This window comes from Akebia trifoliata, chromosome 3 (assembly GCF_017979445.1).
Source record: "Akebia trifoliata isolate Shusen 1 chromosome 3, ASM1797944v1, whole genome shotgun sequence".
Lineage (NCBI taxonomy): Eukaryota > Viridiplantae > Streptophyta > Magnoliopsida > Ranunculales > Lardizabalaceae > Akebia > Akebia trifoliata.
The window spans coordinates 32,628,622-32,643,397 of NC_141377.1; the positions used below are offsets into that span (position 1 = coordinate 32,628,622).

The 14,776-nt window shown below is 33.6% G+C and overlaps 1 protein-coding gene, 1 long non-coding RNA gene and 1 other non-coding gene across 3 annotated transcripts; 1 reads left to right on the top strand and 2 right to left on the bottom strand.

Moving 5' to 3' along the window:
- The first annotated feature begins 263 nt into the window (after nucleotides 1-263).
- LOC147406431 (1-aminocyclopropane-1-carboxylate oxidase homolog 3-like) lies at nucleotides 264-734 on the top strand. Its single transcript, XM_086432543.1, has one exon. It carries the CDS (start codon nucleotides 264-266, stop codon nucleotides 732-734), a length of 471 nt encoding a protein of 156 aa, XP_086288669.1.
- A 2,460-nt stretch (nucleotides 735-3,194) lies between these two features.
- LOC147406432 (uncharacterized) lies at nucleotides 3,195-5,758 on the bottom strand. Its single transcript, XR_015176467.1, has 2 exons — nucleotides 5,311-5,758; nucleotides 3,195-5,174 (listed from the first exon to the last, which is right to left on the bottom strand). It is a non-coding gene; the product is annotated as an uncharacterized LOC147406432 (long non-coding RNA).
- LOC147406433 (small nucleolar RNA U54) lies at nucleotides 3,830-3,920 on the bottom strand. Its single transcript, XR_015177176.1, has one exon. It is a non-coding gene; the product is annotated as a small nucleolar RNA U54 (small nucleolar RNA).
- Nucleotides 5,759-14,776: the final 9,018 nt, after the last annotated feature.

Below are 14,776 nucleotides of genomic sequence, written 5' to 3' on the forward strand. Positions count from 1 at the left end.
TTACCAAAACGGTAAACTGTAGCAATTAATTCCGAAAATGGTAATTTTACCGTTTTCGGAATTAATTTTTTTTACCAAATCGGTAAAAACAGTAAAATGTAATTTTTTAATACCGAAAATACCCTTTTTTGTTTTACATGTGCATTTACCATTTTAACCTTACAATAAATCAAATCCAACTAGTTCTTTGTATTCTTTTCTGCACTTCGTCTTCTCCGTCACAAAAACCTGCACTTCGTCTTCTCCGTCTTCTCAAATCTGAGATGTCTTCGTCTCCTCTCATCTTCCCAAATCTGAGACGTCTTCATCTCAGATTTAAAGGACTAGTTGATTCCGGCATCACCTTTATTCCTCGAATCTTCCATCACCCATTCGAAGTGACATTTGATCTCAAACCATTAGCTGCATTTTCTAACTTAACAGCCCCCATCATCGATCTATCAGGGTTGAATTCATCAAATCGATGGTCACAAATCATCGATGAAGTAAAAGAAGCATGCCACATGTGGGGATTCTTCCTACTAATCAACCATGGAATACCCATGCAAGTAATGGAGGAGACGATCAAGGTCGTCCGTTCGTTCCATGAGCAACCAGTGGAGATGAAGAAGAAGCATTATGGGAGGGATGAGAAAGTCTCATTCTACAGCCATGTGAATCTGTTTTACTCTAAAGCAGCCAACTGGTGGAGATTGGGTGGAGCTCCAACCCATCCATGGTGCCATCACAGTTAACGTGTAGGTTGGGTGTGAGTTCATCAAATTGACGGTCACAAACGGCACCAAAACAGAAATATGAAAGATGAGAGGTCTTTTTCGTAATTTCAGTCAAACAATAAAAAAGGGTATTTTCGGAATAATCTTTTTTTTATTTTACTGTTTTTACTGATTTGGTAAAAAAAATTAATTCCGAAAACGGTAAAATTACCGTTTTCGGAATTAATTGCTACAGTTTACCGTTTTGGTAAATAATCAAAATGTGGTGCATGTTTTGGTAAATTTGCCTTAAAAAAATCTAAGATGGGGTTACATAGACGAGAGTGTGTGAAAGGTGTTCACGAGAAAGGGTATTTATAAAAACACCTCTCTTTCAAAGTGATAGCTTGGACCACTCTTGAAGAATTACTCATGGAAAAAACATATGATCTTGATGGTATAAACACAAAATCGAATGGATAAGATTTTTCCTCAAGATCAGGGGTGAAGCCAGAGGGGACAATTGTCTCCCCTCAAATTTTTGAATATTTCAAACATCATTAGAATTTGGTTAAAATTTGAAATCCCCCATACTTCAAACTGATGACTTGCCCCCCTAATTGTGTTGCCCACCTCAAAATTCCAGTTTGTGCCCCCCTCTAATTGATGTAGACATCACCTATAGGTTGGGTGAATATTAATTTGAAATACCCCATCTGTTATCTAACTGATGACATGCCCACTTTGTCCTTGTTGTACCCACTCTTTAGAAAAACAATGGATGATGAAGTTGGGAATTTAAAGAAAGGATTTTGAAAGGTAGTTAGAAAGTTGGGAATTTGGAAAAGGATTGGAGAGCATTGCACAAGTTGTCGGATTCTCCATCATTCTTTACTCATCATTAAGAATTTACAGTAACGAGGATAACAAGTTGAGAAATTGGACGAGTGTACATAAAAGTGGTGTGTCTATAACTATAAATCGGTGAAATTTTAAAGAGATTAAAATTCATTTTTTCTCAATTATTTTTTTTGTTTGTATTTTTTTTAACAAGTTAAAAATATCGTATAGTTTATGTTCATGCGATAAGGAATAACGTGCGGTTTAAGCTCTTATTGAATCACTTGTTGGCTACCATGTTTGTTTTCCTCCATGGGATGTAGATCACAAAATTTCAAGTACTTTAAAAAAAGGTTATTTTTTGCCATTTAAATTTTATTTTAAATTTGGCAGTTTCATGGCCGTCCTATTTTCAAAACCTCAGATCAATCCCAATTTATTTTTATTTTTATTTTTATTTTATTTTATGATTTTTAAAATATGAGTTTTACCATGAAATCTTGGTAGTTGACGTGTTGGATTACGGTTGTGACAATCAATGTGGGCCCAACGTCCCTCAGTAAGTAAGATTTGTAATCTTTCTAATTTAGTAGAGTAATCTTACTTGTTTGAATTTCCATGCACTTGCGTACTGACTTGACTTTGTCTTACCCTTCACCATCTATAAACTGGACAAAGAGAACTCTAGCTCCCAAGTCTTTCTCTTATCAGCTCTTCTCCCTCAAATCTCCTTTAAAGATTTTGCTGTTTTTTCTTCCATTATTAGGTAGATGAAGATTAAAGTCTCTGAATTAGTACTATTGTTTTTGCTTGTGTTGCTCTTTTGTAAAACGTGTTTGTCCTCCCCAAGTGTTTGCGACACAAATGAGTTGAACCCTTGCGAGGAGGCCATCAATTATGGAACGCCCCCATCTCCCGATTGCTGTAGTAGGTTAAGGGAACAACAACGATGTCTTTGCTTTTCTGACAATCCAAACACTAGGAAGGTTGCAAACGATTGTGGTTGTAAATTGTGAGTTTCTAAATTCTCTTTCCTCGTTCAATCATAGAGGTTGGTATTGTGGAATCGAATAAAAGGAAAAAATATTTTCCTAATACTATTTAGTGAACCACTAGTTGATAAATTAAGTTTGTAAACTTTCATTCCTCGTTCAATCTAAGGAGTCCAAGAACCCCTTGTTGTATTGTTTATTCCATTAAATTACTCTATTTTCTCTACTGTTTCAACTATTATATCAATTATAAAGAAATTTTTAAGTTAAAGACTATATGTATTCCGACAAAAAATCAAAATTTTCTAAAAGTAAAATGAAAGATTTTTAATTAAATCATTTTTTTTTATTCTAAAAATGAAAGGTTGAAGATGATAATTTTTTGTGGAAATATCGAAGGTTCTTGGCAAGGGGTTAGATGGAGTGCTTTCGTCATTTTCTATTTATCTCTTATAATGGACCATGTCAAGGAAGAAATGACATAGATTTGAAGATGTTGGAGATATCTCAAATATTAACCAAAGCATTGAGAAGCCAAGTGTACAATATCTAAAACTCTAATATATTTGTTGTGAGAATGCTGTATTCAAATATTATGGAGGCAAAATATGCTAAGTAAATACACTAGCTCAACTAATAATCTCTACACACAAGAAACAACAAGAGGGATGCTAATTTACTAGTTTATATAAATTTCAGTCTAGTTATTGTTTCTATTCTCTGTTATCACTTATCAGCTAATTAACAGTCACACTTAGCCAAACAAAAGAACAAACTATTATTACCCAATGTTCAAATAACACAAGAAATTACAAAGAATCATCTTTCCTAAGAAAAATGATTTTCTTCATCAACTTTAGGGAAAATCTGACATCTGGCACATAAAAAATTTCATAATTCCACAGAGGCATGTAAGAGAGACGTGTCTGATGTCACGCACCATTACAAAGTGCCAAATAAACCAATCACACAAACTCTTTTTGTCAACATTACCCATATCCCTAAAATGCACTCCATGGCCCAAAATATATATTTTTCCTGAAGGACTCATTCATATTCGAGTATATAAAGCATAAAACAGAATGTAACTAAATAAGGTAATATACATCACAAAATTATATTGCCAATATATAATAGAATCTGGAACCAAAACATTGAACAAATTAAGATTTGTTCAATCGCCAACATTTGTCCGACATCTGGACATGGTGTGGTTTTGATGTGACAAATAATTCATAAATGGGTAGTAATTGTTACATATAAACAGAGAACAAACAATAGATAGACTTCAAAAGAGGTAGTGGCTCTCATTCATCTAGAGTTTTTATCCCAATGATGATTTACATATAAGAATAGCGTATATTGCCAGAATTAGGCACGTAATCATAGAGCCACTAACGTAAAGATGACCGAACAGAGTAACTTCATTTTGACTTCTCAAACAAACAAAACATACAAAACATTAGAACCTTACAGAATAAGCACCAAATTAAGTAATAGAGGGTATAGAGGGAAAAGAGGGAGGGAAAAGGTGAAATGTCTTCAAAAAGAACAAGCAACGGTGCTAACAAGGGATGGTAGCTTGGTTCAAAATATTCAACTTATCAGGAATGTAACGTCATTAGTATGTATCAAAATGTATAGATCCAGACAGTATCGGTTTCTCTTGACCGAGATATAGACCAAAGAGTTTCTTTCATTACCCGGTGCATTCACAGCCTTTTTTGGAGACAGAAAAATCAAAGAAGGAAGAAAATAGTAAAAAAAAATTAAAATTAAAAATTAACAAGAACATGAGAATGATAACCAAAACAATGGACCTATCAACATAAACAGAATTATAACCAACAAATTTATTATTGGAAAGATGATGAAATCTCATAAGAAATTCAATAAAGTAAATGAGGGATGCAATGATCAGATTTATTCACCATCAAAGCCTTATTCCAAAGAATATAAATATCACCTAATGATCATACTTGTATTCAAACAATGTAATACACAATGGCTCCATGCAATCTCAAAAATAAATTCTAGGCATAGTGAGAACTAATAGTGGATTTGAAAAATTAAAATACAGGTTGATTCCCAATATTAATAATGCAATTGGTGAGATACACATGAAGATGAAGTAGAAAAAGTAATTCATTTTAAATTAGTAATTATACACGGTAAAACTGCTCATTCTCAATTCTCAACAACAATATGTCAAATATCAGATCCCAAACTAATAATTCAACAAAACCTAAATTTTCTGTATGATGGATATATTTATTTCCTAATTTAAAATAAGTACACAATTCTAATTTCTCCAAGAAACTTCCATATCATCTTAGATCAGCATTTCGATGTGTCCGCATTGATCAATCAATATGGAACCCTAGTATATTAAATGAAAATTTAACTGTAATCAAACGAAGATTTTGTACATATTTTAGTAGTAATCAAAATGAAAATTTAGCAGAAATCGATTCGAATTCAAAATCTTGAATGATTTCTTTTTTAGGATTTTTAGAGGGATGAACTTACATAGCTTGATGAGAGTGAGCTTCGATTTAAGCTCTGACCTCCAGATGTAGCACTTAGAAGAGACTCTAACCCATCGATCAAGCACGAATAGCTAGTTATCGTTCAGTGTTCTTGAATGCTAGGATGGATCGACCACAATCAATAGAGTAAGTACACGAAGCACACAAATTGGTCGATCGAAAATGGGAGAACAATCGAGATTGGGGTGTTTGGATAAAAAATCCGTGAGTTATTTAGGGTTTCCCAACGCTCACCTTCGAAATTCTTCTTGTATTCAGGGTTTCTGCAACAAATTCGAAGAGGTCCTTCCGTGAGTTCTTCTCCCAACTCTCACCTTCAAAATTCTTCTCGTTCTTAGGGTTTCTTCAACAAATTCGATTCAACCTTACAAAACCAGCTTGTAAATGAGTATGTTTTCTTACAAAACCTTACACCGAAGTTTCCTCAGTGTTTCTGCAATCGGATAGATAGCAATGCGAACTTTTTGGTTCGAAGAAGACAATCAGTCTGAGATTGACGATCTCAGTTTTTTGGTTTGAAGACAGTTAGTTTGAGAGACGATGAACAGCTTAACTTCGTGGGCTAAGGCCGACAAAATTTGTCTTGGGCCTTAAACGAGGGCTTTGGGCTGGCCAAAAACAAACGACAGACTTAGGCCGCCGATTTTAACGCTAAACAAGTATCAAATTTGGGCTTTTTTGACGTAGTGCAGGGAACAAACAAAAGAGCCAAAAAAAAAAAAAAACAATTCATAAAATTCAAAGCTTCTTAAGAATATGGGGAAGTAAATAAAATTAAGGTGCTCATATCCCAAGAATACCAGCTGAATGAATCCTGTTCCTTCAATCAATTATGTCTAAATTCATTTAATTCAAAGTGTTTTCAAATCCACTTTCAAAATGATAAGAAATGGGTCTTGCAGTGTTTCTTATTTTTAGTCAAATTTTGATTCTAACTATGGGTAGGAATTGAATTCTACAACCCCAACCCAACTTTCCCCAAACATAATAGACCGAATCCTATATTTCACCAATGTGTAGGGCTATCAAGAGACTATGATTAGGTGTGATTCAGGTTTATGGGTGGGGTCGAACTTGGGAATTAGGTCTATTGGGTGAATTTTTATTTGACTCAGTCCAACCATTAATTACATTGATTGAGCTTCGATTAGGATTAAGAGTATCAATGGGTACCCGATTACCTGATATAATTAGTGTCCGGTTCTGGGTTGGGTAGCCATCATAAGGACCTGATAAGAATCGTGTCTCCTTCAACTAATAAATTTGTTTTATTTAAAATAAAATTAATAGTCTAATTAAAAACAAACCAATATATATTTGAAGTAAATATAAACACACTAATTTGACTAAAGTTGAAATATGAAGAGAATGTGAGATATTTTATTCTCAAGTTTGAATAATTTATTGTTGATCTTAATTCTCAATCGAGGAATTAAAAGTTACATTGTTATATTTATAAATAATTGCCCATGGTAAATCGAATTTTTTTTTCCGTAGTATTACACCAAAACAAGTAAAATGCTCTTATGATCATGGTTTTAAAACTTGATTTCGTATCTCGTCTTGTCCATGCCAGTTACCAAGTTATCTCATGCGAGTTTTCCGATTTAAAAATGAGAAAAATGAACGTGGGATTTTAAATATCCTTCCACTTGTCCGTCCGTCTAATCTATGCTTGATACCGAGATGACTTGGGCAATATATCTCGGTCTCGGACGAATTTTAAAACCATGTTTACAATTGCAAAGTCCATTGAAGGACCTTCGAGTCTAGAGACATTATGATTCCAATCTGGCTTACACCAAGAGATTTCATGTAATTTAGGGATTTTTAGAAATGTTGGAATACTTTAAGGTGTCTACAAGTGTTGGGAACTCATAGAATCAATTTTGGGATATTTGGAGGTAGATTTTTCGAGTGTAAAACTATAGGGCTACTAATGATTGAGTTTGAATGTTCAGTCCCTGAGGTTTTACCTAATATGCTATCAAGGAGATTGTTGAAAAGCGATTGAAAAGCCATGATTAACCTAGCAGAGTGGATATCTTTCAAATTAGTGACTGAATTTCATATTTGGTCACAACCCATTAGGGTTCAAGTAAGACAAGGGGTCTCCATCTATTGAAAATTTTCTTTCATTAGAATGATACAATTTATATACATTAAATACAAGAATACATCTCATTTGATCTAATAATAATACTCTCAAATCAAAATTTAATTTTTGAGTTTAAGAACAAAACATGATTTTTAGTTATTTGACCAAAATTCCAATTTTCAAACGCTAAGATCTTTTTTTCCTAATCTTAGAATGTTATAAATTTTGTCATGTGAAAAATATTACTAAAATAGCAATGACCTACAAAATATTTTACTTTTAGGTGAATTTTTGCTAGGGTGTAAGAAGAAGGTAAATTCTGAAAAGATAAATTGATACCCTTTGAACTTGCATTTGAAAGCCTATCTTGAATATTGTTGGGAAATATTCTGCAAATTGGTGGGGTGGGGAGGGGGGTTCTGCCATAACTTTTAGCCTTTAAGATCCCCCTATTGAAATATTCTTGATTTTCTCAACTGTTGAAGATTTCTCGAAATTCCAATTGTTCTCCCGAGTTTTTTATTTTTCTCGATTTACTACATTTTATGAAGTATTTTTTTTAAAAACAGGTATTGCACAATTTTGGGGTTCTTACAACATATTATGGTTCAATTATCTATGATTTGGATAGGCAATGTCATCTACAAAGCATTATTCCCAAGGATTAGGATCGACTTAAAAAATCTAGCTCCTCCATTTCATTATGTCTAGAACCACGTCTTATCTCAAAGATTCGGGTTACGACCGACTTGGACTCTTAGGGTATGTTTGATTGCATGGAAAGTGATTTTCCATGGAATTTGAAATCCATGAAAAAATAGTGGTGGAACATAGGTAGGATTGGAAAATCAAATTCCATTGTTTGATTTTACTTGGAAAAACTCATGGAAAAATTATGAGAAAAAAAAGAAGAGAAGATGAGGAGGAAGAGGGAGGGGGGAGGAAGTGGCGGCGGTGACAACGACAGAGACGGTGGTGGTGGTGGCGGCGGCTATGACAACGGGGACTGCGGCGACGGTAATGATGGAGGTGGAGGTAAGTAAAGAAGAAGAAGGGAAAACGTGATGGTGATGGTGGCGGCGGTGGAGGTAAGTGAGGAAGATGATGAGAAAGATGGAGGGAAAATGAGGTGGTGGTGGTGGTGACGGAGGAGGTGAGGGATGGAGAAGAAGAGAGAGAGAGAGAGAGAGAAGGTGGTCGGAGATGATGATGACAGATACGACGACGACGACAGTGATGACGATGACGACGAGGTTAGTATAATGGTGGTGGTGGTGGTAGGAAAGAAGAAGATATGAGTGGGGAAGAATTGGGGATGGAAAATATGGGTGGATTTCACTTTCCCACCCATATGGGTGGGAAAGTGAAATCCATGTTTTGGTGGACTTTTTGATTGGGGTGGAAAATGAATTTCCATTTCCATGTGCAATCAAACACTTGAAAAATGTCATTTTCCATGGAATTTGATTTTCCACCCTATTTTTCATGTGCAATCAAACATACCCTTAAAGGAAAATCCAATCAAAAAGTCAAAATTGTGTATACCTAAACCCAATACAGATTTGACCCATTTCATACCCTAATTGAATGGGTGAAAGCGGTTCGGATCTGAGTCCAACCCATATGAACTCGAGGTTTGTGTTTGTCAAAGCTTTTTCAACGTTATTTGTTATAGTATGACTTTGGCAAGTTTCCTTTAGTCCCATTTTTCACCATGTGCTGTGTTTGCCCCAAGAGGAGATAACACCTCCAATATCTTATTTATCATAACATGCAATGTGTCCCACTATAGCTTCCCCAGTGATCGTAATAAACGGCTCCTTATAAGGTTCAATGGGTCCCAATTCAAAATGATGATATACCCCAATTGACTGGGATCTTCTATTACAGACTGACAAAAATTGACAGAAACATCCCCCAAATCCTTCCTCAACCCCCCAAGAGCTTTAACCAAGAAGAAAAACGAAAGAAGAAAGACAAAAAGACCATGTTGGGAAGAAGGCTTATTTTTCAATTTTTCATTATGTAATACCCCCATCTCACTCCCCCACTTCTATCTAATGCCCTTCTTTTACTTGCATGTAGTCTTACTTTATGCATAATGTACGTCTAAGGTTTCTATAGCTTGAGACTTGGGGGTAGAGAATAATTCCTCTTTGAGAGGTAATCACCCTCTATAAGTCATCAACAAACTCTTAGTAAGAATTTAATTTCCAAACACTTATTAGTTTAATTTCATTTACTTTTGCAAACTATCATTTATGTTTATTAGTTTAGCTTTTTTTTCTTTTCATGGTTGAGGAGAAAAATGGTAATTCCTCTACATGAGGTAATCTTCCCTCTATTACATCATGTAATAAGTTTCAATGAGAACCCCTAATGCATACACCATATGCACACATATCACATTTTCCTATTTTAAAAGAGATAAGAGTTAAAATACAAAAAATTACTTAGATTTACTACACTTAACTCTCTAAGCCAACAAAACAGTCCCATAAGGACAAAATTTCATGTATGAAGGTTTAGTTCTGTAATAGATTGTGTCTAAGTCATGGACATAGACTAAGGGTAAAACCAATAAACAAAGAATCCTAAAGGAGTATATGTAATCCAAACACATCTCATATGAATAATAAATTAAATTGCTAGAGAAAAAAATTTATTTATTACTTCTTGTTCTTCCAAATAGAGTTACCAACATAATTAGAAGAGAAGAAAGAAACGAAATCCTACTCTAATTGGCGTTCTTACATAAAAGAAATCAAATCCTATTCTAATTGCATACTTACTATAAATAGTAAATATTATTTATAGTAAGTCTAAAAATAGTAAATTTCTAATTGTATTAAGAATCGTAAGTACATTAAAACTCTCTTCTGCCTTAACTTCAGAATCATGATCATGCTAGAGTTATTCACAGTCAAAGATTCCATAAACAAAAAGTCGAACTTTGACCATGATTTTGGAGGGATAAACGATGCCGAAATGCTTCTATAAGTTACGCTTAATAAAATGAACACTTGGGCATTCAATCGCATAGCCCTTTGAGTCATCTTTCTAATGCTTTTGGAATCGTCAAATTTTGAGTCTGTATAACAAAATTATGCTCAAATTACTATAGGCTATGTATGTAGATCCTCTTAGATCAATATGAGTAGAAAATGAGGCTTGGGGCTCAAAATGGTGGAATCCAAGTGGATTTCCACTAATGTCTCAAGCTCAAAAAAAAAAAAAAAAAAAAAAAAAAAATCCAACAAGCATACACCAAAGTGTATGGCTTGCTTATCATCTTAATTTTTCTAGTTTGTAAATCGAATTATAATTCTTTTACTTCTTAACTTTTTCTATTTTTGAAATCCAAAATGATTTCTAATCTCACTTATGATCAATATATGGTAACCATCCTTTGATGAGAGGGACAATGTGTCTAACACCTTCCATGTCCCTCAATCAAACCTCCTTACCTTAGTTTTTTAGGTATACATTTCTTTTTCTTTTTTATCTTTTGGATATGATAGTTACTACAAGCCAAGAAAAAAATAAAATTTTAAAACTCATTTATGGTGCCAATTCATACCTTAATTGAATGGTGTCGACTCCTTAACCCCTGTAGATGAGCTCAAACCTCTAAAAAAAGGTTTTGAAACTTACGTATCTATACGACGCACTATAATACATTTCATTAACTCATCCAAATATTTCTATCTCAGTTAATAAAGTTTGTCAATTTATACAAAATCCAACAGCAAATCATTGGATTGCAATAAAATTTTTTTTGCATTATCTCAAGAATACAGTTGGTTATGGTATTATGATTCGACCTTCTCAATCATTTCGTCTCAATGCATACTTTGATGTTGATTGGGTAGGATGCCCTGATGATCATCGTTCCCAAAGTGGCTATTGTGTTTATTTTGGACCCAACCTTATTTCTTGGAGCTCTTGAAAACAAGCTACAATTTCATGATCAAGTATGGAATCTAAGTAGCATGGTCTTGCACTTTTTACTGTTGAAATCATGTGGATCCAATCTCTTCTACCGGAATTATAGGTTCACCTCATTAGATCGCCAACTCTTTGGTGCGACAACCTTGATGCCACTTTTCTCACGGTCAATCTGGTATTCCTTGCCCGTACCAAATACATTGAGATTGATTTTCATTTTGTTCGGGAGAAAGTCAATAGTAAAGACGTGGGCATTCGATTCATTTGCTCTCAAAATCAAACAACTGACATTATGATTAAACCCTTAAGTGTTTCCTGATCTAGTGTGTTACGTTAACAAGTTCATTGTCATTAATAGACGGTTGAAATTGAGGGGGAATATCGAAGGATATCTTGAATAACAAGTCCGTATGAATCTATTGTGTTTATTCATTTATTTTTTTCATTTGTTGGTTTAATTTTTTTATTTTTTAAATTAAGATTGTTTAAAGATTTTTACTTAAATATTTCTAATGTTTGGTTCAAGATTTCTAATTTAAAATTTTGCAGTTTCTTTCAATATGGAATGGGTATGGAACCCGCAAATGAGGGTTAATTTAGTATTTGTATTGAAAAGTTTAACAAAATGTCGTTGAACGATTTATCTAATCTCAAATGATCATTTTTTGTGTTCGGAATTTCTTTTGTAGGTGTAATGTGATTTCTAGGTGGTCTCAATATTGAGAGCACTTTGACAAAAAAAATTCCATTTTGGTGTAAAGTTTGGTCGGGTTCCAAATGATTATTTTATGTTCTGAAGTGTGGTTTTCCTATCATAGCACGATTTCTATGCATATTTGGTGGTTTCAAGATTCTCATGTTACGAATCTATGAGTGTGAAATTTTCAAAGTTTGGGAATGTCGTCGAACCGATCGAGGACTCAAAATAGAATTAACAACTTGGGAACTTAAAGAAGGGATTTTGAAAGATAGCTAGAAAGTTGGATTGGACATCATTGCACAAGCTGTCAGGTTCACCATCCTTCTTTACTCATCATTAAGAATCTACAGCAACCAGGATGACAAGTTGAGAAATTGAGCGAGTGCAAAAATGGTGATAACCACAAAATTGTGAAATATAAGGGAGATTTAAATTCATTTTTTTTTTTTCAATTATTTTTTTGTTTATATTTTTTTAATAAGTTAAGAATATCGTGTAATTTATGCTCATACGATAAGGAACAATATGCAGTTTAGACTCTTACTGAACAACTTGTTAGCTACCATATTTGTTTTCCTCCATGGGATGTAGATCACAAAATTTTAAGAACTTAAAAAAAAAGAAGTTAATTTTCACTATTTAAATTTTATTTTAAATTTAGCAGTTTGGCGGCCATCCCATTTTCAAAACTTTAGATCAATCCCAATTTTATTTTATTTTATGATTTTTAAAATATGAGTGTTACCATGAAATCTTGGTGGTTGATGAGGTGTTGGATTACGAATGTGACCATCAATGTGAACCCAATGACCCTTTGTACAAATCTTACCAATTTATTAGACTAATCTTACTTGTTTAAATTTTCATGCACTTGCCTGGTGACTTGACTTTGTCTTACCCTTCACCATCTATAAACTGGACAAAGAGAACTCTAGCTCCCAACTCTTTCTCTTATCAGCTCTTCTCCCTCAAATCTCTTTTAAAGATTTTGCTGTTTTTTCTTCCATTATTAGGTAGAAGAAGATGAAGATTAAAGTCTCTGAATTTGTACTATTGTTTTTGCTTGTGTTGCTCTTTGGTAAAACGTGTGTGTCCCGGACTTGCGGAAAGAACGAGTTGATCCCTTGCAAAGAGGCAATCAACTATGGGACGCCCCCATCTGCCACTTGCTGCAGTAAGTTAAGGGCACAAAGCTCATGTATTTGCTCTTTCAACATTCCAAACATTAGCAAGGTTGCAAGCGCATGTGGTGTGCCCATCCCCGATTGTATATCTTGAGTTTCTAAGTTCTCTTTCCTCGTTCAATCGTAGCGCTTGGTATTGTGGAATTGAATAAAAGGAAAAAATATTTTCCTAATACTATTTAGTGAACCACTAGTTGATAAATTAAGTTTGTAAACTTTCATTCCTCGTTCAATCTAAGGGAGTCCAAGAACCCCTTGTTGTATTGTTTATTCCATTAAATTACTCTATTTTCTCTACTGTTTCAACTATTATATCAATGATAAAGATATTTTAAGTGAACCTTTTAAGTTACATCACTTGATCAAATATATCAATGGTTCAATACTATATGTTTTTCGACAAGAAATCAAGAATTTCTAAAAGTAAAATGAAAGATTTTTAAATAAATCAATTTTTTTAATCCAAAAATGAAAGGTTGAAGATGATAATTTTTTGTGGGAAAATCAAGGGTTTTTGGTAAGGGGAGTGCTTCCATCATTTTCTATTTATCTCTTATAATGGACCATGTCAAGGGACAAATGACATGGATTTGAAAATGTTGGAGATATCTCAAATATTCACCAAACCATTGAGAAGTAAATATGAATTACTGTAACAATTTTATGTTTGAGAGGAAGAAACTTATTAAACGTTGGAAATGAATAAGGTTTTTGTTGGCATGGGAAGCCAAGTGAATTGTGATGAATTACCTAAACTAAATAAATGGTCCAAGTGAATTGTGATGAATTACTTAAATTAAATAAATGGTTGTTTTGTCTTTATTGCAATGTGAAGTATCAATATAGGTACGAAATTATGTTTTTTTGTTGTGAAGTTAATATATTTTATTGTTATAAAAATATTTTTACAGAATGAAGATTATGCTTCACTGTAAAATATTTTTATTTGTTTTTCTTCAGTTGCATTAAAAAAAAGTGTAAGATGGGGTTATATAGACGAGCGTGTGAGAGGTGTTCACTTGAAGGGGTATTTTGGAGAAAACACCTCTCTTTAAGAGTGATATTTTGGACCACTCTTGAAGAAGTATTCATGGAAAAAACATATGATCCTAATCATATAAACACAAAATCCAATGGATAAGATTTTTCCTCAAGATCAGGGCAGAGCCAAATGGGCCAATTGTCTCCCCCCCCTTATTGTGTTGCCCACCTCACAATTCCAATTTTTGCCCTCTTAGATATCACCTTTGGGTTGGGTGAAAATTAATTTGAACTTCCCCACCAGTCATCTAGATGACATGCCCATTATGACCTTGTTGTCCCCACTCTTTAAAAAAATTCGGATGATGTAGGAAACCCTCTATTAAATTGGTGAATATTTTAAATACCCTTGGGTTTGGAAGCTTTGACATGGCCCCTTTAACCTTATTTTTCTTTTCTAATAATATAAACTAATAAAAAAAAACTAGATATCCTCATTGTTCAACTTTGTAGCCAAAAATCCTTAATTTTTCTTACTAAAATTAAATATCATCTAACTCTCCCACCTCTTGGTAAATTAATTTTAATTTATTTAACTCCATCTTCTATCCATCATTTTGAACATGGCCTAAATCACTTGTAGACAATTCTATTAAAATTAAAATTCTTGTCATCTTCCACCTAAAAAAAAATCTTATTTTATTCTTAGAGTTGAAGATTAAAACAAATTTTGTGAAATTTACCCAAGAGGTAGAAGATGACTAATTTTGTGAAATTTTTTATTTCATG